Source organism: Pithys albifrons, chromosome 15, assembly GCF_047495875.1.
Source record: "Pithys albifrons albifrons isolate INPA30051 chromosome 15, PitAlb_v1, whole genome shotgun sequence".
Taxonomy (NCBI): Eukaryota; Metazoa; Chordata; class Aves; order Passeriformes; family Thamnophilidae; genus Pithys; species Pithys albifrons.
This window is the reverse complement of record NC_092472.1, coordinates 889,284-915,632: the sequence shown is the minus strand read 5'-3', so window position 1 is coordinate 915,632 and position 26,349 is coordinate 889,284. Positions and strand designations below refer to the sequence as shown.

The 26,349-nt window shown below is 46.3% G+C and overlaps 1 protein-coding gene across 6 annotated transcripts in view; it reads right to left on the bottom strand.

The window, feature by feature from the left end:
- Positions 1 to 8,258: 8,258 nt before the first annotated feature.
- KCNIP1 (potassium voltage-gated channel interacting protein 1) overlaps positions 8,259 to 26,349 on the bottom strand; it is a 455,664-nt gene continuing 437,573 nt past the window's right edge. For all 6 annotated transcript variants that reach the window (XM_071570533.1, XM_071570532.1, XM_071570534.1 and 3 more), the window contains 5 exons: positions 18,470 to 18,540; positions 16,642 to 16,749; positions 15,594 to 15,698; positions 14,968 to 15,030; positions 8,259 to 12,780 (listed from right to left, as the gene is read on the bottom strand). In XM_071570533.1, the coding sequence (XP_071426634.1) occupies positions 12,733 to 12,780; positions 14,968 to 15,030; positions 15,594 to 15,698; positions 16,642 to 16,749; positions 18,470 to 18,540 (395 nt within the window). In that variant the 3' untranslated portion in view covers positions 8,259 to 12,732. The remainder of the gene's footprint in view (positions 12,781 to 14,967; positions 15,031 to 15,593; positions 15,699 to 16,641; positions 16,750 to 18,469; positions 18,541 to 26,349) is intronic.

The window sequence follows — 26,349 nt, the reverse complement described above, 5'->3', positions numbered from 1 at the left end:
GCCTTGTCAGCTGCATCGAGCCCAGGTGTGTGGGTGGGATCTCCACTGCAAAGGACCTTTCTGAAAAGCTTCCTTATAGAGCACTTTGGGAATTTCCAACATTAATGTCCAAGGAGCAAGCATTTCCTGCTTTGGGGTGAAACAAAAGGAGGTGGGAAAATCACCCCGAAGTTTGCATGGGCTTAGCTTTCTATGTAACTTATAAAACAGGGGTGGTAGGTTTGTCAGCTCTCACTACCTAGCATGGGTTGAGGCTTAGTAGTCTTAAAAAATGCCTCAGCAACAGGCAATACAGTAAAGAAATATATTTTGTGTTTAAAAATAGTCTCCATTGTCATTAAAAGGGATTAAGCAATGTTTTTTTCCTGTATCAGCACAACAGAGCAGTGTGGACGAAGTAAAAGGGTAACTGCTGCTACGCTGGGAACAAGGAAATGCTGTTTGATGTGATTTACTGCAGTCTAAGGTGAAACATTAACTCAGCTCTGAGCTCTGATGGGATGTAAATAGCCTGAACAAAAACATTGCTGCACTTTCTTTTGAGGGCATTAACACAGAGGTCTTCAAAAATAAGTTTGAACGGTAACACAACACACACCTTACATTTTACTGAAGCATGCTCTGAAATGTTTACCTTTGGAGCAGATTGTTTTGAGCACTGTGGAAATAAGGAAAAGGAAAGACATTTTATATGATAGAGGTTTCCCAAAAGACTGAAAATATTTTAAAGGGAAAAAAAGAAACTGCAGACTTACCCTCAGGTTTGCATTTCAAAGGATAGAAAAGGTCTTAAGAGCATTCCCACAGCTCATTTGGTGCTCCCTGCAGAGCTCCCAGCCCTCTGTGTGAGAGGGAGCTGACACTGGCCTTCCAGAGGCTCTGGACTGGACCCACACTGATGCCAGATTGGGCATCTGGGATAGAACAGGTTTCAGGCCACTCCTTCTCAGGGTCATCCTTGATCTTGATCTGTATCAGGGTCATAAACCTGTCTACCAGGGAATCCACACATGAAACCAATATTAAAAAAAAAAAAAAAGAGGAAGAAATCTGACATTTTCACTCATGATTTTTTAGTTTATGTTTGTTACAGTATGAAGCACCTTCAGCCCTAGCACATATAAACCAATAAAAAGTCATTGAAATGCTTGTGAGCTGATGGAGAACATGCCCTTGGGTATGAGACTGATAACTATCTGACAGAGAGAAAATGTCTGGTGTCCTTAAAGACCCTATTTATTGCCACATCTGTGGTCACGTCAGATCATCACACACCTCTGAAAAAGTTATGTGGCATCTGGAAAAGTACTGACCAATATGTCCCCACAGGACTGTTGGTGCCCAGATGCTCTGGCAGAGCTCCAGAGCAGTTACCACAGGAATTTGCATGTGTCAGAGCACACCTCTACCTGTCAGTGAACTTGTGCAAAGTACCAGGAGGAAGATCCCCATAAGAAGGAATAAAACTACTGTGCAATGTTGGCCTTGTCCTCAGAGCATACACTTATTTACAGTTTGCTTCTGTGCCGCATCCAATAGTCACCATTCACACACCAAAGGCTAATGGTAGATGCTACACCACCTCCCCAAAACAAGCTGTGCAGGTTTGGTTTCAGCCTGGCAGCCCTGGTGAACTGTGTCCTGTGCTCACCCTTCAGAGCTGCTGGGCTGCATCACAGGGTGAGAATACCAAGTGACAGCAACGTCCGCAGTGGTGTCCCCCGCAGCGTCCCCAGCAGTGTCCCCAGCAGTGTCCCCCGCAGCATCCCCCGCAGCGTCCCCAGCAGTGTCCCCAGCAGTGTCCCCCGCAGCCTCCCCAGCAGTGTCCCCAGCAGTGTCCCCAGCAGTGTCCCCCGCAGTGTCCCCCGCAGCCTCCCCAGCAGTGTCCCCAGCAGTGTCCTCCGCAGCGTCCCCAGCAGTGTCCCCAGCAGTGTCCCCAGCGGTGTCCCCCGCAGCATCCCCCGCAGCGTCCCCAGCAGTGTCCCCAGCAGTGTCCCCCGCAGCGTCCCCAGCAGTGTCCCCAGCAGTGTCCCCAGCAGTGTCCCCCGCAGCGTCCCCAGCAGTGTCCCCAGCAGTGTCCCCAGCGGTGTCCCCCGCAGCCTCCCCAGCAGTGTCCCCAGCGGTGTCCCCCGCAGCCTCCCCAGCAGTGTCCCCAGCAGTGTTCCCAGCGGTGTCCCCAGCAGTGTCCCCAGCAGTGTCCCCAGCGGTGTCCCCCGCAATGTCCCCAGCAGTGTCCCCAGCAGTGTTCCCAGCGGTGTCCCCCGCAGCCTCCCCAGCAGTGTCCCCACCAGTGTCCCCAGCCACTCCCAGCAGGGCTCAGGTGCCACCCTGACTGGGGTCAGCTGGGGTCCCGCAGGTCTTGTGTGTTGAACGTGCTTTGGCGACATGGATGGCTGCTTTGGGGACACTGCATGCTCTTCCCTGTGATGTCCCACAAGGCACACTCTTGAAACAGAAACTTGATGCCATGTCATATTTGCAAGGGAAAATCTATATCTAGTAAAGATTAATACATGGGAACTTTCCACTCCATTTTTTCTAGTTGCATTCCAATAACATTTTCAGCAGTCTGAGCAAATCCCATGGCTTTTTGTTTCCTGTTTGCCAGGCAGGGACTGTGCAGGGCACAGCCAGCCTCTGCTCTACAGCAGCAAACCATTTTCACTGGAGGCTCCTTTCCTAGTATTTCAAACCCTTTGGTATCCAAATGTTCTGTAGCAGCCTGTATAGCCTGTGGCTACACAATGTCACATCATCCTTGTGTTCCATACATCCATATACATCCATATGTGACACACACAGTGATGATACTGGCTATTTTCCCCATCTCCATGCAGGGAGTGAGGAGACTCAGAGGAGTCTGGAGCCATGGGGTGGGTACAGCCTATTCCCCATGGAAGTCTCAGACTCTGTGCCAGTACACAAATAGCAGAAGGCCACTTGTCCTCTGGGTTAATTTGTGACTCTGCATGTGTGGTGGGTGGAAGGTGAGGGTTTGAGAATTGCAGTGCTCCCTCCCTTTGAGAACAAGGAAGAAACCTCCACAGTCAGGTGCCCATGGATCAGGGCACTAAAAACACCTCGAGTGCAACCATGGACCAGCAAAACATTCCTATTGCCCCCTCTTTGTTAAGTGCTAAAAATAACCCAAAAAATCCCAGCTCAGGGAACAGGTTTGACCTGCTTTGTCACATTTTTGTGTTCTCTCTGCTCTCTAACAACAGACTCAGGCTGGTTTGGATCTGTCCCTTTCAGATGGTGTCAGTGCCATGAGGCACCTCTGGCTCTTTCCCCACTGCCATTAAAGTTCTCCAAACCCCTGCAACAGGGCATGTTCTTACTCCATGGATTGTCTTTGGAGGAAAGGAATAGCTAAAGCACAGGGACTCATCTAGTATGTGAAAGACTAGCTTAGTTACCAGCTCTGTCAAAACTTCCTGCACAGTCACATGGTCTCCCCGGCTCCACTGGGACGGTGGGCAAGAGGCAGCTCCTCCAGGACTCGCTGGGTGCTCTGGAGTCACCCCCAGGAGCTGCCCAGGTGCTCACATGATGCCAACAGAGCTCCCACAGGGACAGTGACCCCATGCCAAACCCAGAGTAAAGCTGTAATAAAGGAGCAGTACATCTGTGAGCACGACTTTTATGGTATCTAAAATTACCTGCAGGTCTCTGCAATGTCACCCCCATTTCTGCACTGATCTCTTTGGGCCTGCTGAGTGGGGCTGCTTGAGCCCTGGAATATCCTCTTCACAGACTGGAATGAGATTTCTGCTCCAAATGGAGATTAAATATCCTCTCAGAAAAGGGAATTTTCAAGTTCTCAAATTCTGCTTTTGGATTTTGAAGCTGCCAAAATCTACACCATATATATTCCCATTTTTTATTTATGACATGGCACTAAATATTCACTGCTAGACATAAATTAAAAGCTTAAATAATAATTTAATTTTATTTTATTGGTGAAATCACTACCAGGTATTGCTAAGATGGAAATCTGTAACCTTCCTTGCATTTCAAAGCATCTCTTGTTTGCTTGTGCTCAGCTCCCTCACTTGAGTATCAAAGGAACCAAAAGCAGATCAATAACTTGTTTGTAGCAGATATCCTTAAAGATTTGGCATTATGATATTACAGTTTAGTGCAAAATAAAACAAATATAAGACAATCTTGTGAGATAAACTTTAGAAAGTCTGAAACAGAAATTGAGAACAACTAAGAAGCAACTCAGTTTGCCATGCACACACATGGGTTTTTTCCAGAGAGTTTTACTTATTATCAGTGACAGCACAGACAGATCTTGCCTCCCACCAGTCCAATGCTCACCCATTATAATGAGTATATTTTTTCTTACTTATAACTGGTTTGTAACATGTGATTCTCTGTAACAGCTCACAGTTTGTGAAGGAAACATAAGGCTCTGGTACTTCTTCATGTTCTGAGTTGCCTAAAATTTAGAATAGCTGTTCATACAGAAAACATTGTGCTGACATTTATATTCTTGTTATATATTTTCAATTGATTTTGATTTATAACTAATAAGATAATTAGAATACAAACATTGGATATGTTTCTGTGAAGATGTCAATAAAGTCAATTTAACCATGGGATTCTAAAATCAATCTTTGATTTTTTTTTAATTAACACTTTCCAATAACTTACTATCTTTCTGGAAAGTTCTAGGTCAGCACTAGCTTTTCAGATATTTTAACCAAGGAGATGACTGTCCTTTCACCTCTATCCATCACAACACCAGCACATGTGCTCCTTGCCACTCTCTGCAAATACAAAGAGCAAACACAGGGTCCACTGGGGCAGTGGCAGAAGGGCTTTTTCCCTTGTGTGCCCATCAGTCGAAGGCAGAGGGATTGGAGCAGGGGCTGAGTTCAGAGACAACAGGAACACGCCCTGAGAACACCCGTGGTGTCTGGAAGGAAGGTCCCAGGCTCTGCTGAGGGGTGCTCAGGCTCATCCTCACATTTTGTTGTCTGGTGAAGGCAGCAACCACCTGGGCCCATCTTCTGCAGCCAGATTGAAAGCAGAGCTGATTCCTGCAAGCCAAACCCAGCAGTATTGGGCTGCAGCCTGTTCCTGTTCTCCCTTTCATGTGGGTGAAAATCCCAACAAGTAACTTTGGGAGTGCCTGGCTTTTTAAAGGAACATCCCCATTGCCCCACTGCCAGCAGCCCTGCTCACCTCCCTGTCCTGAAGGAGGAGTGCAGATCCCCCTGGCACCCCCTGGCCCCTCCGCCAGCTGCTGTGGGCACACAGGGAGGTGCCTGCACCAGCCAGAGGCAGCCCCAGTGACAGGACAGCAGGTGAATCCCCAGTGAAGTGTCACAGTCAACATGACAACTACCCCTGTGCTGCCAGGAGACACCCTCCTGCCATGGGAGCTTCCAGCCAGAGCCCCACAGCAATTCCCAGTCCCTACAAGCACAGATGGAAAAAGTAATGATTTCTTTTGCAAGACAAAAAGCAAAGTTTTAAAAAAAAAAGAAAGAAAACAACCACATCCACTGAGGCTCTTGAGACCCTGAGTTCACTTCCCACCTCCTGGAGGGTGAGGGAGACAGATGTCCTATTTGCAGAGATCCAACCTCTTCTGGCCAAGCAGCAGGGGCAGATCCATCACCAGCTCTCCTATTTCTGCTCTGCTCATACAGCTCCTGTTCCTGATCTCACACAGTGCAGACCTGATGTGATGAAGAGACACAAAATTTTCCTTCAGTTCTCTCTGAGTTAGAAAAAATTGATTTTATTTAGACTATGTTCTTCGAAGTTCCCTTTCCCAACACTTAGATACATTTTTAGGCACATTCTTAATGACCATTTTTATAAAGAAGTATTGCATGGACTTGATTTTTTCAATTAGTTCTCAAAGCCAACTGTAAAGGTGTCCATGTGTGACAGTGGTTAAGCCAGCACTGTGTGTAGCTGCTGTCTGCCCCACAGATGACAAAAACGGACCAGGCTGGGATCTGCCTGCCCTGTTATCCACTCCTGCTGCAGCAGGAGGGATCTTGGTGACATTCAGGCATCACATACCTCTGTGCATGCAGCACCCCCAGACCCTGTCTCCTGAAATCCAGACAGCTATTTTTCAGCTGCCTAAAGACAAGTTATTTAAGCAGGTGCTGTAAATTATGCTGAGAGTAATGATTTTTCCAGAAAGAAACCTGTTCTCCTGACTGAAGTCAGTGCATGAGCTGAGTGCCAGTTACATGGCACCCAACATGTTCTGAGAGGAGCAAGAATTATTCCTTGGAGCTCCTGTTAGCTAACCTGACACCAGGGTCTATGCTAGGACAATGTGCAAACAGTATTGAAAATAATCATGGCAATACTGAAAAAAATCAGTGTCATTTAGAGCAAACAAGAAGCTGTTCTGTTCTATTTGCTTCTTTTTTCCAAGTTCAGTGTAGTACACAAATATGCAGGTACAACACACCTGAGTTTGTTGAAGGTGAATGCAGGTGAAGGATCCAGATCTCTTCTGTAAAAACATACTTACCTTAACAATTTTTGGGGGATTTTTTAATATTTGAGAGCCATTCCTCAGCTGGTTTATTTCAGTGGTTGAAAACGTGGCTGACAGAGAGCCCCATGGGGAGGTGACAGTATCTGATCCCCTCCATCTAAATCACCCCAGCTCTGACTCCTGACCTGCAAGATGCACACCTTTGGGACAGAATTCCAAGAGAGAAACTGCCACTGGAAACCTGTATGTGTTTACCTGTGCTGGGCAGACTGGGGTGACCATCACCTGAACACACCTCAGCCGGAGACAACCAAATACAGGACTTCAGCTGCTTCAGCTGACACCTCATTTCTCTGTGTTTCCCACCTGGATAGCTCATAAAGGAATGTGTATCCTTGAGTGGCCTGCTGTGGTTGATAAACTCACATGTCAACATAGTTATTGAATTAGATAGAGGATTTAATATCACTACTACTGATACCTTGTGCATTTGTTTTTACTTTAACTGCATTTTGATTATTTTTTCACCTTTAATTAGTGTCATAAAGAAAAAAACAGCAGCTGTGTCTTCAAATCTCTATGGACATTTCTGTTTCTTTTTAATAAAAACATATATATATAAAATCTTTCTTATGTGTTCCTGTCATAGCTACGAGTCACCTCACAACATAACCTCGTTCCTGACCTCTGTACTAGTCTGTTGCCACTCTATTGCCTGTCCACAGTTTGCTTTATAAAGGCAAAGAAGTTTAAACAGCCCTGGGCACTCAATGGAGGGGCAGTACTGTGGTTTCAGGCAGGCTGCAGCTGAGGGAGTAACATGTGAGGGAAGACAGAAAGTTAACAAGCTGCCCTCCTTCAGCAGGAGTGCTCAGCTCCACTTAGGCTTGGACGTCTCAGAACTGACCCCAGATATTTGGCTTTAGAAATGGTAACAATTCATTAAGTTAAATCTAGGTTGCAGAGCAGTAGTTATCCCCTGGTGCTTGCAGCCACATCCCACTCTGTCAGTGTATAAGCCTCACTTTCCCCAGCATGCTGCGTGGTTTCTCCATGTCTCTCCAGTTCAGATGCAGCTCTAGCCTCAAATGCAAGAGAACAGGGTAACTGGTAACTTCTGCTTGAGCAGAGAAGTAAAACTTCATGCGCCAAGGTGTCCAGGCCTCCTCCCTTTCCAGCTTTGCTGGACCTGCATGGATAAGTAGAGGTTACAAAATTCATCTCCCAGTAAGAAAAAGCTATTTTTGAATTCAAAAGTAATCTTTTTCATATGCTGAGTTGTAACACATGCCTCTGTTTCCCCTCCTGTGTCTGGAGCACCCCAAGAGTGGGGACAGGACAGACCTGCTCCTTACCCACTGTCCATCAGGTGCAGTGTCCTGGAGCCCTGAAGCAGCAGGAGGAGATGCTCAGTCTGCATTGATGGGCTCAGAATAAAATCAAAGGTCACAGCAATAACTAAGACTTTCACAGCCACTCGAGCAAACCTGCAGAACAAAAAGCCTGAGCACGTGCTGTGGGTCTGAGCCTGCTTTGCCTGGCAACAGCTGGGGGCATATCCCATGGAGTGAGAGGTGTTGAACAGGCAGTTTCCACACCTCCTGCATGCAAGGACAGTGAGAAGTTTGGGTTGGCATTCTCCACAGGGCACTGTTGTCCCTGGGAGCCGCCTGGTGCCCTGGCGGCAGTGCTGCTGTGCCCAGGTGGCTCCCCAGGCACTGGGTAGCCAAGGGCTGCTGGGCAATGCCCCTGTGCAGGCACTGCAGAGAGACCAATACCAGGTTTCACAGAGACATCTTTATTTTCACATTTCTGCATGTATGAATGTTGTTCTTCCTGGGATGTACTCGTAGACAGATTATACCCTGCAGAATGGAGTTCAGCAAACTTTTATATATTTATGTACACACATATATATAGTCTTGCAAAATCTCTCCTGTATTTCTCCACATGTCAGAATGGATGTTTACAACAAACCAGAGCTAAAGAGACACTGCCAGGTTTTGGGTTATTTTTCTTATCTCTAACATAAAACAGTGTTTGCATTTTTTTTTCAACTCAGTTGCCTGTTTTCCTGCTTATACTTAGGAAAACTGCTGGAGGGAAAAGACATGCCTGTAGGCTTTCCATTTATACTACTCCAAGATACTATCAGTGGTGCAGGTAGAAGAACATTTCTGAAGTCTTATTTACACAAGGGCCAGACTATCAGTTTGGTGTCTGTCAGCACACCAAACACAGGAGCAGCCCTAGATCAGTGATGCAAATAAATCCTTGGCATGTGAGTGCCATACTCCCAGCACCTTTCCCTTTCACATCCCCTATGCACAGACATGTGTTTGAGTCCTACTTGTAAAAGTTTCATTGCAAATCTTTAACCTGACAGTGTCCCTTAAGAAAACACACATATTGGGCTTAAGAAAGGACACCCTCCTACAGGTATTTTCTTTTTATTACGAAAACCAACATTTTTAAAACCATTCAACAAAGTTGAATACAAATTACCATCAGAGAAAAGCATTTGTAAGAGTGAAGCTTCACATGGCTGCTCCATTAACATGGCTTCAGTTATCATGATTTACATTATTTGCACATTTCCTTAGGGCTTTGATGGCACTTCCAAGAATAATAAGAAGAGGTTGATACACTGCTGCTGCCATCTGACGGGAGGTCACCTACCCACAGACACAGGGGTATTTGTTCTGAACTCATGCTGCAGTCAGGCAATGCCAAAGTTCCTGCCCATGGCACCCTAACCTCAGGGTATCCAGGCCTCAGGCTTAGAGATTGGCTCATGGTTATTCACAATATTGCAATGCATTCAGAGGAACAGGAAAACAAACAAACAGCCAAACAGCCACAGAACAGGCACGGTACTTTTTTTTTCAGTATTATTAATCACATTCCTATTTTTCAACACATTGCATAAAATGCATGTTAGAAAGGCTTTCTTTAGAAAATGCTGGCATGAGGATGCAGACTAATGTTGGTAACTAATGAAACACTCAGAATCCTGATTCAGACATTATTTAAACATTCACAACTTGGAGGAAATGTGCACAGTTGATAGCACTGACAGACAGTTGGACTGTAACTGAGCAGCAGTACAGGAATTGCCTTCTGTGCTCTGGCAGGACTGCTGAGGGTGGGAGACTGCAATAGCATACTGTGTTTTCTTCAAAAAGCTGTAGCATTTGTCATAAATATTACAAGCCCCATTTATGAGCAAGGGGAGACTTGGCAAGTTTACAGAGAAACATTCATGGAAAACATATAAAACCAAACCCAAAGCCATTTCCATGCAGCATACAACTCTCTCAGAGTCACTGGGTCTCTGTCACCTGCTGGCTGGAGCACACCTGCCACACACACAGATGCTGCTGATGGAAAGCCCAGAGGCCTCCCATGCACTGCTGCATTCCAGCCTCTGGATGTGCAACCTGAGTTACAGGAAAATGCAACTGTGGGAGGCACTTTGCAAATCCTCCTGTCTCATCCACCGTGGGCTTTGGGTGGAGCACAGAGCTCATCCCTGGGCTGAACATCAGGGGGGTGTGGGAGGGTACTGCCTCCTGTGAGACCCAAACCGAAGCTCTTCACGCCTCCAGGGCAGATTCAACGTGGCTGACAGCATCTCCCTCTCTGCCTGTTGCACCCCCATCATTCCTGCTAGTGGAAAGCTGGCACAGTGGAGTAGCAGAGGAGGTGCCAGAAGGGTAAGCTGGTACCTTGATGTCAGCAGCCCTTCAGCATGTCCTGACAGATCCACCAGCTTCTTGGAGTGTGGTGCTGAACTGGGGCCCCACTCAGCAAAGGGTGACAGCACAGGCACCCCCTGCACAGTGCTGCTGCCAGCAGGGACAGGGAACAGCTGAGGCCAAATTCATCACAGTAACTCCAGCAATTAATTTAGCTTCAGGGACTATGGCATCTTGCAACTAATAACATTTTCCTTTGAAAAGGGCTCATTCCAAATGTTTCTGTGTGTGCCCTCTCATTAGCACATTTGGAGCAAGACTGTTAGAAGAGAAAGGCACTGTGCTAACCCGATGCAAATCCTTCTTTCCCATTATCCTGACCACCTCTCCCTCCACTGCAGTTAGCTGCTTAGACTGATAACAGAAGATGCTGTCTATGTGGGACAGAAAAGCAGGTAATTAATTACATTAAATTCTGTCATTTGCTGAAGTGATTGCAAGAAGAATCAAGAAGGAACAATATAAACTGTGTATTACTTCAGCTACAACTGACGTCTTTACCAAATGCCTGTTACATAAAATCTAAATGGACAGTACCCAGCCACTGGAGGACAAGCCACTCTCACAGCATGTTCCCCCTCCTGCAAATCCCAGCCCCTCATGGGAGCTGCTGTGCTCTGGATCACTACTGGGAAGGAGTTAATTAATGGTATTTGTATAAAAGGCAATAAACAAGACAGAGTAGGGTGTCATTCCCACACACAAGTAACTTCACTTGAATAACACTTTCTATGACCAGGGGACAACTTAGAGAACTAAAATTAAGACTACACTGAAGGGGATGGAGGAGCACAGTAAAAGGCAAAAAATGCCCCATCTTGGGAAACTGCCATATTATTACATTAGGACTGACTAGACCTTCTTATATAATCAGGAATGCTTCAATAGATGAAACTTTTATAAAAGTAGGGCTACAGAGCTGAGGCATTCTATATATTCTGTATTATAAAAATCTTACACATATAATTTTTAAAATATATCTTCACTGCTAACAGTTTATTTGTAATACAGTCTGATACAATAAAAATATATGCTTACTGAATGGGAGCAATGTAGCACTATGGCAGGGACTGTCCTGTCTATGTTCTTTGAGCAGCTGGAAAAGCTGTCCCTCTTTCCCTTGGTTTCTCAGCCATTGGCTACCTGGAAATGACAATGGCACTGTGGTGTGTCAGCTTTCCTAAGAGGCTTCTGCAGGGAAGCCTTTGACATATTCCCCAGCTGACAAATCACCTACTGTGCAAAATCCAACCTTGGTGTAAATTCATTACTTTTTTTCTGTTTTACTAAATAAAAAAATGAACCCTTCCCCCCTAGCCAATACTCTGTTTGGCTTTTGCAAGGACAGGGCTTGTACAAGGCATGCCACTGCCTTGTAGGAAAAAATGTATGGCCTGGCTGGCATCTGATTCTGTGGATTAAAATAACTCAGTAGCTCCCAATCAAATGTACAGGGCACTTTGTGGGTGCCAAGGTGTGTATGTGGAAGCACAGCTGCATCTTCTGGGCCCCACTCTTCACTAAGTAAAATAAGAAAGTTTAAATAAGTCCATAAAGGAGGCAAGAACTTACTGTCATGTCCAGTGGAAAAATACAAACATTCAAATGATGGACTTAGGAAGTGTGTGCCAAACTACAGCAAAAGGACCACAGCACATGCCCACGATGCTTCTGAGATGCGCAGTGGACAGTCCCTTGGTGTCCCACCACATGCTGGGACTGTGACAGGTGGCTGGGACCAGAGCAGGTACTCACCTTTCTGTACCAGCCCTTATAAAACTGCCTGGTCTTTCAGGAACTCACTATCATTGAACAAGACTCGTTCTACACTTTGATATTTATATGTGCAACATGTTTTGCTCCTTTCTGGCTCACGCTGGCATGAAGATCCCTGTTTCATGTGTTCAGGAAGAACTTCACCAAACTCAGTGTGGTGGCACCAGTGCATGTGAGAGAAGTGGGATCTCTGCAGAAATGGGGATACTGGTTACATGGGCTGGCTGCTCTCCCAGGTACATTATCTGTTCATTTTTTCACAGGCTGCCCGGGTAGATGTGGCTTTTGGCAAAGCAGATCAATGGCAATGCATTCATCAAACATTGTGCTGTGTGGTAGCATAGACTGAGAGCTGGCACTGGCAATAGATGGCTGAATAGTTATTGACATGTGCTATCATAGGTAATTAAGCTTGCTAGATTAAAAGCAGGACTTGTGCCTAGCAAACAGTGCTCTATATTACTCATTGAACTTCGAGCAGCAGTTCTCTCTTGTCAGGATTTATTAAAATATTCACATGCTTCCAAAATGAAACAAAGGTCCACCGGCGTCTCCTGGGAGAAGAGGTGGCATCGGTTGCATTCGGTTGCCTTTTGGTTGGAGATGTCATACAAAATCCTCATGCACTGGTCATGGCTCAGTTGGAAAAATCTTTCACCCAAAAAGGAGATCTTTGTTACACAGAAGTCTCAGACTCCTCCAGCGCTGGTTATGTGGTTACATGACATTCTCAAAGAGCTGTAAGGATCGCACGATATTGTCATCCTGAAAGCAAGGAAGAGATGTTTCCATGAACCCAGCAGGGCCAAGCACAGTTCATACCTCTGCCTGGCACACGGGGAGCTCTGCACTGCTCCTGCAGGCTACAGCCTTGCTCTGGAAATGCTTTTGCACCTCCAGGAGCTGGGATTGACTCTGCCCAGGCCCTGATGCAACACATCAGTTGTCTCTTACTTTGGCCCCTGGGTTGGTCTGAGGCAGGAAAGCAGAGGCTGTGCCTGAGCTGCATCCTCTGATCTCACTGATCCTGAGTGTGCAAACGTGCACGTCTCTCACAATGTTCCACAAGTTCAAATGAAATTACACATTTGGAACCAATAAGAAAGCTGCCCTGAGAGAGCACGTCATCTCAGAAACACAACAAGCTCCAAACCAGAACACATGCAATCTGTGTAATCTCAGCCTCTCTGAGGTTCCTAGAGCCAAATGAGGCAGTTACAGACACGAGTGAAATCCTGGATTATTTCTCTTGAAGTCTTGGAATTGTACTTCAAGGTAATAACCAGAGTAGTATACAGAAACATAATGAGGATTTTTTTTCCTCACAGGAATTCAGTTATTCCAAAAGTTAGAATAGATGTTTGCCTGTAACATGAAATTAGTTTTCCACATTAAGCAAAGAGATCTATTGCATTGCATTCCTCAGTCATATTTTGTGGCAGCATTATCTACATCACTCTAGCACAGTTTAGTGGGTACCAATCACCCTCTCCAAGGCAATGACAGGGAATCCCTGCCCAGGAGCCAGAGACTCTGCAATGGCACAAGTAAGCACTGTAGTGAACCCAAGTTTGCTTTTCATAAAGATAGAACAATTAAATCCTAGCATTGCAGGTCTTGCTTCTGCCCACCAGGAAACCACACCTGCCAGTGCATCAATCTGCCCAGCTCCTACTGCTGGGATGGCAACAGAAGGAACTAAACTGAAACTACGGCAAAGAATTAACAGTTACAAATAAAGCAAAGCTGCTTCAGTTCTGAGATCACTAATCATAGATATACCTACAGGCAAATGATGAATGTGAAGAATAACACACTACACAAATTATCAAAGTAAAGATAGTGCCAAAAATTAATCAAACAATCAGGAGGGACCAAGAACAAAGTAACTGAAAAACATCAGCCTTCTATCATGCACCTGCTAACAAGGATTTTGGTGCCTGAAGACTCTGACTGAGGGTTAATCTGGATATGAGCAGAGTCAGGCTTGACACAGAACCAGCAGCAAGCCAGCCCAGCCCTCCACAGGGAACACCTCCTTGCTCAGGGACAGAAGAGCTGTCTGGCTGCAGAACTGTAAAGAATTTGCCAGGGGAAGTAAAATACACAGAAGGGCACTAGGCAGTTATTTGCACTAATGTAAACGTTCCAAAAAGTAGAGGTTGTCTTCTAGACCATACTGAGTAAGTATCAGAGGTATCTCTGAGTAAACATTCACACACTTAACTAAGGTCTAAGACAATGGACATGAGGCCAATTGCATGTTAATGCAGATGCTTCTTTGTGCCAGTGCTAAAAGTACCAACAAACATTTATCATAGCCACCCTAAAATACGGAATTTGCAAGAGAGAGCTTATTTCCAAGTAGAAAAAAATATAAAAATCACTGCTATGATGACCACATTTGCTTTTAATGTTTGACCATGCAAACATCAAGTGTTTTTATAATTCAGTGCTGTAATTGCATGATTTTGAGACACCTTTGCCTTTGGGAAATTCCAGTGATGTGGTACCTGATATTGACATCTGGGGCAGCAGAGACAGTATCAGACTTTTAAAAGGAAATAAAAATCCCAACCAATCAAAAACCCCAAACTAACCAAAGAAACAAAAAAGGCAGTTCTGAGCTATCTCTAGAGTTGTGCACTTGTCTACAGATCCAGGCACTGCAGTCCGCTCAGGAAATAAAAGCACTGGACATGAAGACATCCTGTCCCATACATGGCCTTACCCTACCTCACTATTCAGTCACAGGCCTCACAGAGCATCACCAGAAACTTGGTCTTGAAGCTGTTTTTTGGTTGTTTGTTTGTTTAGTTTGTTTTGTTTTCACAGAGCAAAGAAAACTCAGGATCCTGAGCTGCATCTTGTTTCATACGGAGTTTGTCCAAAGAGAAGATTATGATGTGGCATCAGCTACACCTTTCCTTGCAGTTATAATTTAGTCCTTACCTCCTGACATGATTCAATAAACTCATCTAAAGTTACAACTCCATCTTTGTTTTTATCCATTTTCTGCAAAATAAAATAAAATTTTAAAAAGTTAGTTTTTATTGGTAACACTGTTGTTACAGAATAATATCTTAGTTGATGCAATCTGAATAAAGCTGGGCACTTGCTAAGCTTAGATCACAGACTCAATGTCATTGCTAGATTGGCTGACTGCTAAGGACTTGTTTATTCTTAGATTTGGAGCACTTTCAAGGTTCTCTCCACCCATTTCCTTTACATACACCACAAGCTCTGCACTTTTTCCATTGGTTATTTATTCAGTGCCTCATCAACACCCGCCCACACTCCTGCCTGTCATTAGGGCAGCTGAGAGAAGCAGCTCAGAAGGGCCACAACCCAGGGAGAAGCTTCAGACTTACTGCATATGGCACATCCCAATGCAAAGAGTCAGGCTGAGAGACAAGTGAGATATTTTTGCAGCCAAGAAATCAGCAGGCACTGTGGTGTTAGGCTGAGTGGTTGCTAGAGTTTATATTGGAATGTATAGTGAGATGTAAGCACAACTTTCCAGTACAGTCCATCAGTGCATAGCTCAAGTTTTAAGAAAAACATCAAAACCAAATTACCTGGAAAAAAACTTCTACATGCTGCCTTGGTGCATCTTCCTTGAGCACTGGATATGTGTACTTCCCCATCATATCATAGATTGCCTTTACGATATCTGTCATTTCCTGCCACAGCAGCATGCCAAGACAAACACAGAAAGGACAATAAGAGTAATAATAGCACATTTCTGTCTTGTGCTGCCCCTCTCTTCACTCTCCTTCTCCTATTATACACAGCACACAGAACACCTGTACATGAGCATGAAGACAGATGCATCATGACATACAAATTCATCCCATTTAAAGCAATTGCCATTCTCTGGCCCTTCCCTGCCTTTGCCCCAGCTGTGCCATGGGCTCCCACAGTGCTCCCTCTGCTCCCAGCCGAGTGCTGTGCTGAGACTCAGCAGCTGCTGGGAGCAGGAGGGGTGCTCGGTGCTGAGCCCTGGCCCAGGGACCCTCCTGACTGTCACTGGGGACCTGCCCCTCTCCACACCTTGCACAAACTGTCACAAGGCTCCATGGCCAGTGGCAGGAACTGCAAACCCTCCAGGGACACACAATGGTTTTGAGCAGACCAAGATGTATTTGAAACATATTCAAGGTTACCATGCTCAAAATCACAACTTCCCACAAGGGGAACAAGAAATACGTGGTAAGAAGGTAACAACAGAGGACAATGCAGGATTTGGGAGCAGTGCTGGGGGCTCCTAGTGCTTCAGAGGACTCACATGGCATCTTCAAGTGCAGGGAGAAAGCCCTTGTGCCTCAGTCACCAAAAAGCCATTGCCACTGTCACTGACCCCTGTGCAGAGGTTATGTGGCTCAGTTCTGTAACTAGGATTTCATTCCTGCCCAAAAGTAATTCATTAAAGGCACTATAAAATATGAAAATACATCTAGAAATTTATGCAGTAAGACCTCTGTGCACTTTACTTAGACACAGATAAACACTCAAGTCCATTCTGATTTGCCTTTAATTAGCTGCATGTAAAATTAATTGACTTCTGTAGCAAAAAAGAATTGTCTCTCTTCTGCAATCAACCACACTTGTCAGGCACTGCCTTACCTCCTTGTTTATAAAGCCGTCCTTATTTATGTCGTACAGATTAAATGTCCATCTTAGCTTTTCATGAACAGTTCCACGCAGCAGAATGGACAGTGCCATCACAAAATCCTGGTTTGAGACAGAGAGATAAGTGTGAATTTTAACAACATCCCTTTCTAAGTCCTCTTGACTTAGAAAATCAAAAGATTTACTTTTTTAGGATGGAGCATATGGTTACCAACCTCTTCTGGATCCTTTTTTGAAAAAGTGTCCTCTCTGACTAAACTCAATGGACAAAGTAGCTGCTAAGATGTCTGGTTTTTAAGAGCACTGCCAGATGCTCGAGAGGTTGTTCTCCTCCCTGCTGCAAGGAGTCCTCACTCACATTGCCATCATCTGTTTAAACACAGCTGCACTGTGCCTATGGAAGTGGAAGCTGCTGCTTTCTTGCCTTCAGATCTGAGTGCTGGCAAAGAAGGGAGGATATGCAGCATTTTCTCTATGTCCACCTTGAGAGATGGAGAGATCCTAAACTCTGCTAACAGAGGGAGTCCTAGGTTTTATTCTTGGGCAAAATCTGTCAGACTTAACAGGATGCAATTGCCATCACTAATTATTCAGTATGGGACACAGCATTTTAATTGCTTTTTTTGTTTGTTTACAGTGAAATTATTGCTTCCAGTAACTTTGATTTATTGTTTATACTGCATGGTGGCTCAGGCACTGTGAGTAGCATCATTACAGGGGTTTGTTAACACAGGCAGAGCTTCAAGCTAGCACAGCTATAGTTTCTGATAACTCATTTGACATCCTTAGTCCTTCCCATGTCACCTTCACAAGCATGTGTGGCAGTGCATCACTGCTTAAAAACCTCTGCTCCTTTTTGCCAAGGCTCAGAGGAATTTGAATTTCTTGAACAGTATCAAAAAAGAGACAAAAGGCTTGTGTTTGACAACCAGTAAAGGGACAGGTCTGTGAGGAAGGAAAGCTCAGCACATTCTAGGTTTTTGGTTTGGTTTTTTTTTTAGTTTTTTTAACAGCATTTTCCTGTTCCAATTCTGTTTAGATTTCTGGACACCTTTAACTACTGAGTAGCTGTCACACACAAACCTTGCACTGTAGCCCTTACTGCAGAGACACACAGACACATATGGAAACATTCCCATTTTACATTTAATGAATGAACACATTTCTCAGTCTTATCTGTAAATTACTGGAGTTCTTGGCCATTTCACAGCAAAGTCAAAACTGCCTATGATCTGTAGTTTTATAGTCACAGTGAAATGTCTTCAAAACTTTGAAGTTCATCCACCAGAAGTCTATGACTTAACACAGCCCTTGGCAGCACTCCTACAACTATGGATGTGAGCATGAAGAGTGGTTGGTTGTAGCCACAGGGGTAAAGGGTGCATTTAGTTTCCATTGCATACCAAGTACCTGAGGTGCTTGTTCAACACATCAAAGAAGCTTAAAAACCCCACATTCCAGGAATATGCAGATACAACAATTCAATCATGTAATGCATGATTACTGCAAGAGGTACAAAATGCAATTTATCTGCACCCCCCACATGGGACTGTCCTCAATCACTGCCATGTAAACTTCTGCACTTTCTCCCTCTGATCCTGACTAACATGATCTACATGTTTCTTTACTGAGATGAAACATAACTGCATCTGAATAAACTAAAGTGAACCAGATTTTAAAACATCAACTGACTTTAGACTACTTTAGACTACTTTAGACTACTACTTCCATGGTCCTACTACTTTACAATCAAGAATGGATGTAAAAGCTTAAAAACACAGAACTGAGGAAGTGGCATAGAAGGAAGGTGCAGAACAATTACCTCAAACTTCACTGAGCCATTTTGTGCAGTGTCAAATGCGTTGAAGAGGTAATGTGCATACATGCTGGCATCTGAAAAACACAAAGGCAGGGATGGTGCAGTGGCTCGTTACACACCAATGGCTCTAAACAACAGTCATGACTATTTTCCTTTGGTATAAAAACAACCTTGTAGCATTGCCAGGCATTCTATGAACCAGTAATTGCTACCATGGACTTGCAAAATCCTGACACCATCCCTTCAAACAGCCTTGAAATGCAAAAGCTTTTAATACAGTAGAAATGATTTGGATTATGGGACTGCACCTGAAAGAATGAGAAAGAGAACCGAACCATCCCAGAATGTCTCTGGGTCAACTGGAGAATTAGCTGTGGTGGGAAACACAGCACAAATACCAACGAGTGACTGCAGCACATGTCCATCCTTCCTTTACCTTTCGTTTTGTGAGAGACACAGCAGAGACCTCCAGGCACTCCCAGCCTCTGAAGGCCCTTGCTCCAGTGACTTGACTGCTGGAGAGCAATCTCACTTGAGGGACATTTTCATCCTTTTGAATCCTAAACTGCTGGTTTTAGAAAACCTTTTCTATTAATGTGCTGGTTTAAAGGTAAACCGGCAGGAGAAATGGACCCACCACAAGAGAGATTATAAGTCAGAGTTACAATTTAATGAAAAATATTACAATAAATACACTGACACAAAGAGAAATTGCTTTCAACTCACAAAAACCAGCAGTATAACCCAGTGTCCTGGGGCACAAACCCAAAGGGGTTTGTTAGCCCTTTTGCTGAGACCCGCGTGGTTCCCCCAAGTCAAAAGCAAAGGGAAGTGAAAAAAAACCCAAAAACCTGTTGGTGCAGGTGATGGCTGTAGTCTGGTCAAGAGTGGTGGTCTCCTCCTGTCGAGGTCCTGCTGCTCCTCTGGATCCGACAAGAGGTTCCCGAGGTCCTCTTACCCACCACTTATGTACCCTCAGGGAGCACCCAGTCCCTCTCCCAGAGCGGGGACTCACACAGTGGGTGATTAACTCTGTGATTCATGGGGTATTTTTGAACCGTTGATGGCCCATTGGCAGCCACGCCCCCTCAGGCTGGGTGTGAAGGTGCCAATGACTCCCTGGGCAGCTGCTGCTAATGGTCCATTGTTCTTAGGAAATGAATAGAGGGGGTAGAATACACAGCTTTGATCACCCCCACACAGTGATGACTGGTCCCACCTGCTGAACTAGGACAATTATCTACCCCTTATTCTACACCATCTAGTCATTCCCAAATTAATCCCCTTTTTACCTATAAATACATATATATATACATATATACAATGAAACATTACAAATTCTTCTCACTCAAAATTAGGTCCCCTTGTGGTACACAATATGTTTCTCCATCTTTTTGCATTACCCACCAAGTGCAACCAGGTCCTTGAGCAAAGACAATCCCTCGGATGGGTTTGCCTTTGTTTGAGGTGGGACTAACCCAAACAGTCTTTCCTAACATACCTCTCATATGGACCACAGGGACTTTATCTCCATCTACAGTATTCAAGAGTTCTGATTGGGCAGGGCCAGCTCGATTGATGGAGCCCCGGATGTTGACCAACCAACTGGCCTTTGCCAAATGCAGCTCCCAGTGTTTGAAAGTTCCCCCACCCAACGCCTTCAAGGTTGTTTTCAGCAGTCCATTACATCGCTCAACTTTCCCAGCAGCTGGAGCGTGGTAGGGGATATGATACACCCACTCAATGCCGTGCTCTCTGGCCCAGGTGTCTATGAGGCTGTTCTTGAAGTGGGTGCCATTGTCAGACTCTATTCTCTCTGGGGTGCCGTGTCTCCACAGGACTTGTTTTTCAAGGCCCAGGATGGTATTCTGGGCAGCGGCATGAGATGCAGGGTATGTCTCCAGCCATCCAGTGGTTGTCTCTACCATGGTCAGCATGTAGCGCTTGCCTTGGCGTGTTTGGGGAAGTGTGATGTAGTCAACTTGCCAGGCTTCCCCACACTTGTATTTCGACCACTGCCCACCATACCATAGAGGCTTCACCCGCTTGGCCTGCTTGATGGCAGCACATGTGTCACAGTCATGGATAACCTGTGAGACACTGTTCATGGTTAGATCCACCCCTCGGTCCCAAGCCCATCTGTATGTCGCATCTCTGCCCTGATGACCAGAGGCATCATGGGCCCATCGGGCTAGAAACAATTCTCCCTTGTGCTGCCAATCCAGATCTACCTGAGAGACTTCAATCCTGGCAGCTCAATCCACCTGCTCGTTGTTACGATGCTCCTCATTAGCCCGGCTCTTGGGTACATGAGCATCTACGTGACGGACCTTCACACTCAGCTTCTCTACCCGGGCAGCGATGTCCTGCCACATCTCAGCCGCCCAGATGGGTTTCCCTTTGCGCTGCCAGCCGGCCTTTCTCCAGCGCTCCAGCCATCCCCACAGAGCATTGGCCACCATCCACGAGTCAGTGTAAAGGTAGAGTCTTGGCCACTTCTCTCGTTCAGCGATATCCAAAGCCAGCTGAACAGCTTTCAGCTCTGCAACCTGACTTGACCCACCTTGTCCTTCAGTCGCTTCTGCAACTCGACGTGTAGGACTCCATACAGCTGCTTTCCATTTCCGGCCTGTCCCTACAATGCGGCAAGAGCCATCTGTGAAGAGAGCATATCGCTTCTCCTCTTCTGGTAGCTGGTTATATGGTGGGGCCTCCTCAGCTCGTGTCACCTGCTCCTCTTCTTCTTCAGAGGACAATCCGAAACTCTCACCTTCCGGCCAGTTAGTGATGATTTCCAAAATCCCAGGGCGATTAGGATTCCCTATCCGGGTTCGCTGCGTGATCAGAGCGATCCACTTACTCCATGTGGCATCAGTGGCGTGATGGGTAGAAGGAGCTTTTCCTTTGAACATCCAGCCCAACACTGGTAGTCGGGGTGCCAGGATGAGCTGTGCCTCAGTGCCAATCACTTCTGAGGCAGCTCGAACTCCTTCATAAGCTGCCAGGATCTCTTTCTCAGTTGGGGTATAGCTGGCCTCAGATCCTTTGTATCCCCGACTCCAGAATCCCAGCGGTTGTCCTCGAGTCTCCCCAGGTACTTTCTGCCAGAGGCTCCAGGATGGGCCGTTCTCCCCGGCTGCAGTGTAGAGCACATTCTTCACATCCTGTTCTGTCCTGACTGGTCCAAGGGCTACTGCATGGGTAATCTCCTGTTTAATCTGCTCAAAGGCTTGTTATTGTTCAGGGCCCCACTGGAAATCATTTTTCTTCCGTGTCACAAGGTAGAGAGGGCTTACAATCTGACTGTACTCTGGGATATGCATCCTCCAGAAGCCCACGGCACCTAGGAAAGCCTGAGTTTCCTTCTTGCTGGTCGGTGGGGACATAGCTGCTATTTTGTTGATCACCTCTGTTGGAATCTGACGACGCCCGTCTTGCCACTTCACTCCTAGGAACTGAATTTCCTGAACAGGTCCCTTGACCTTACTTCGTTTAATGGCAAAGCCAGCTCTTAGAAGAATCTGGATTATCTTCTTTCCTTTCTCAAAAACCTCCCCTGCTGTGTTCCCCCATACAATGATGTACAGTAGATGTTCTGGAGCCTCACCCTTTTCCAGTGCAGTCTGGATCAGTCCATGGCAAATGGTGGGACTGTGTTTCCACCCCTGGGGCAGTCGATTCCAGGTGTACTGCACCCCCTTCCAGGTGAAAGCGAACTGCGGCCTGCACTCTGCTGCCAACGGAATGGAGAAAAAGGCATTGGCAATGTCGATGGTGGCACCACTTGGCTGCCTTGGACTCCAGCTCATACTGAAGCTCCAGCATGTCCGGCACAGCGGCACTCAGGGGGGGTGTGACCTCATTGAGGCCACGGTAATCCACCGTCAGCCTCCACTCTCCACTGGACTTTCGTACTGGCCATATGGGGCTATTAAAGGGTGAGTGAGTCTTGCTGACCACCCCTTGGCTCTCCAGCTCACGAATCATCTTGTGTATGGGGGTCACAGAGTCTCGGTCAGTGCGGTATTGCCGACGGTGCACTGTGGCTGTGGCCAGTGGTACCAATTGTTCTTCAACTTTCAGCAGTCCCACAGCAGAGGGGTCCTCTGAGAGGCCAGGCAAGGTGCTCAGCTGTCTGATTTCCTCTGTCTCCACAGTAGCCATGCCAAAGGCCCAACGCAGTCCCTTTGGGTCTTTGAAATATCCATTCCTCAGGTAGTCTATGCCAAGAATACACGGGGCTTCTGGACCAGTCACAATGGGGTGTCTGTGCCATTCCTTCCCTGTCAAGCTGACTTCAGCTTCCAGTACAGTCAGCTGTTGGGATCCCCCTGTCACCCCAGAAATAGAGATGGATTCTGCCCCGACGTATCCTGATGGCATCAACATGCATTGTGCACCAGTGTCCACTAAAGCTTTGTATTTCTGTGGGTCTGATGAGCCAGGCCACCGAATCCACACAGTCCAATAAACCCGATTGTCCCTCTCCTCTACCTGGCTAAAGGCAGGGCCCCCCTAGTTCTGGTCATGGTATTCACTGCGCTCTCCCTGTGAATATGACCGGGAGGTTCCTTCAAGAGGATCGGGCATAACATCATCATTTCTATACTGTCTGGAGCCTTGCCAATGAGAGACAGGAGCAGCCTTCAACCTTGAAGAATTCCCTGTGTTAGTTGTGCCTCTTTGCAATTCACGTACCCGAGCTGCTAAGGAAGAGGTGGGTTTCCCATCCCACTTCCTCATATCTTCTCCATGCTCATGGAGGTAAAACCACAAATTGCCGTGTGGAGTGTACCCTTTCTCCTTAGCTGGAAGACGCCTGCTTCTGATGGCAGAGACTCTCGTTTGTTCTGGGGAGATATGGGAGAGTCCTTCCTTAATCTTCTCTTCCAGTTCAGCCAGTTTTGTTTCCACAGCTGAGACGTGGGCTCGTAATGGAGCAGTGACAGTGTCTTCATAAATCCTGAGTTTGCTGACCAGTGCACCCACCTTGTCCTCTCCCTCTCTCCACTGCAATGTTGCAAGGCAGCAAGAATACATTTCTGGCCCAAGTCGTGCAAATTTTAACCACATCTGGGATGTGCACTGGACACCATCCGGACTTTTAGGGAATCTCTTATCCTCTGAAAAGATTATCTCCAGTATGGCTAATTCCCTTAAGCACCGGATACCTTGTTCCATCGTGTTCCACTGTCCTTGCTGTACGTGGAGGTCCTCCTTACAAAGATATCTCTCCCTCACGCTTGACAACAGTCGCCGCCAGAGGCTGAGAGTCTCCTGCCTCTTTCCAATGCCCTGATCAATGACAACATCTCGAGAAAGGGATCCCAGCTGCCTTGCCTCACTCCCATCTAGAATTGTGTCATTGGCTGCAGCATCCCAGATTAGAAGCAGCCAGGTCAAGATGGACTCATTTGCCTGTCGTGTGAACTCTCTCCGGAGTTCAGGCAACTCTCCCAGGGATAGGGACCGGGTGATTATTTCTGGCTCCGTTTCTTCTGCTGGATGTGAAGATCCTGCCTCTTCCTCATCATTCACTATATGAACTGATTTGGTCTTTGATTTTCTTTTCTGGACAGGGGCAACTGATACCGGTTTCTGTTGCCCTTCTGGCTCAGCCATGGTTTGGGTGGACATGGTTCTGGTTGATGTGTTTCCCTTTCCCTCTGGCTCAGCCATGGTTTGGGTGACCATGGTGCTGGTTGATGTGTTTCCCTTTCCCTCTGGCTCAGCCATGGTTTGGGTGACCATGGTGCTGGTTGATGTGTTTCCCTTTCCCTCTGGCTCAGCCATGGTTTGGGTGACCATGGTGCTGGTTGATGTATCTCTTTTTCCCTCTGGCTCAGCCACGGTCTGGGTGGACATGATGCTGGTTGATTGATTTCTTTTCCTCTCTGGCTCAGCCATGGTTTGGGTGGACATGGTGCTGGTTGATGTATCTCTTTTTCCCTCTGGCTCAGCCACGGTCTAGGTGGACATGACGCTGGTTGATTGATTTCTTTTCCTCTCTGGCTCAGCCATGGTTTGGGTGGACATGGTGCTGGTTGATTTGTCTCCTTTTCTCTCTGGCTCAGCTGTGGTTTGGGTGGACATGGTGCTCGTGGATTTACTCCTTTTCTCCTTCTCCTGACGATGCTGTACCACACCAAGCAGTGGGTGGTAGGCAGTGGCCAGGGCCCAGCAGGTTGCTGTGAGCTGTGCACCTCTGGAGCTGCCAGAGCATTTGCCTTTCACACAGCTTATTATTTTGGCAGGGTCCTGCAGCTGTTGAGGGGTGAACCTCCAGATTACTTGAGGAGAGAAACTCTCCAAATACTGGCCGATGTTCTCCCACTTTCCATGCCACTCAGCATTATCAACTCCCAGGGCAGGCTTCCAGCAAACCTCCCTAGAAGGCCCTGTTCTGACCTCAAGCACGGTGTATACAGTACAGAGGAGACAAAGCAACACTAACAACACTACACTATCCTTAACATCGAAAGGAAATTCAGTGTTCTCAAAGACTGTTGTAGCAGGTCTGAAGGGTGAGAAAAAGGTGAAAGGGTCAAAATAACCATTCCCTCCTGTTCCCCACAGAGGCTGGGTGTGATTGGTATTGAGGCTCAGAGGTAGCAACCCAAGCCAGGACAGGCAAACAAGACTGAATATACATTCATAATGAAACTCACTGCCTCTGATGTTATGAAAACACAAACATAGTATATAAAGCAATTTTGAACCCTCCTCCTGGTCTTAAAAAGAGCAGCAAAACAGGCAAATAGTTCCCCATATGTGGAAATATGAACAGGCTCAGATACATCATCCACGTGCACACATCAAGCAACATGATGAACAGGGAGTTTCTATATCCAAATGCACAAAACAGCATTGTAATCTGAATTCTCTCTCTGCCCCACATTAGGCACCAAAAGATGTGCTGGTTTAAAGGTAAACCGGCAGGAGAAATGGACCCACCACAAGAGAGATTGTAAGTCGGACTTACAATTTAATGAAAGATATTACAATAAATACACTGACACAAAGGGAAATTGCTTTCAACTCACAAAAAACAACAGTATAACCCAGTGTCCTGGGGCACAAACCCAAAGGGGTTTGTTAGCCCTTGTGCTGAGACCCACATGGTTCCCCCAAGTCCAAAGCAAAGGAAAGGGGGAAAAAAACCAAACAAACAACCTGTTGGTGCAGGTGATGGCTGTAGTCTGGTCGAGAGTGGTGATCTCCTCCTGTCGAGGTCCTACTGCTCCTCTGGATCCGACAAGAGGTTCCCAAGGTCTTCTTACCCACCACTTATGTACCCTCAGGGAGCACCCAGTCCCTCTCCCAGCGCGGGGACTCACACAACGGGTGATTAACTCTGTGATTCATGGGGTATTGTTGAACCGTTGATGGCCCATTGGCAGCCACGCCCCCTCAGGCTGGGTGTGAAGGTGCCAATGACTCCCTGGGCAGCTGCTGCTAATGGTCCATTGTCCTTGGGGAATGAATAGAGGGGGTAGAATACACAGCTTGATCACCCCCACACAGTGATAACTGGTCCCACCTGCTGAACTAGGACAATTGAGAACAGTCTCTATAGCCCTGTGAAGGATGGCTGCAAACTAGGAATAACAGTGATTTTAACCAGAAAAAAAATCAAACTGGTGTACAACTTTCAGCCCTTGAGTGGCCTGATCTATGCTCTGGAGGCAACTCCCACTGCTCTCCGTATTCCTAGAGCCCAGCTTTTCCAGATGGAAGCAACTGACTTTAAAGTTTCTTAATTATTGTGTTGCTACTCTAGCAGCCACACACTTGTTGTCTCTTCTATTCTTTGTCTCAGCACAGAGCATCAGTCAAGCCTGAGTCTCCGTACCCAGTGTATGGGTGTTCAGGTGAAGCCTGGT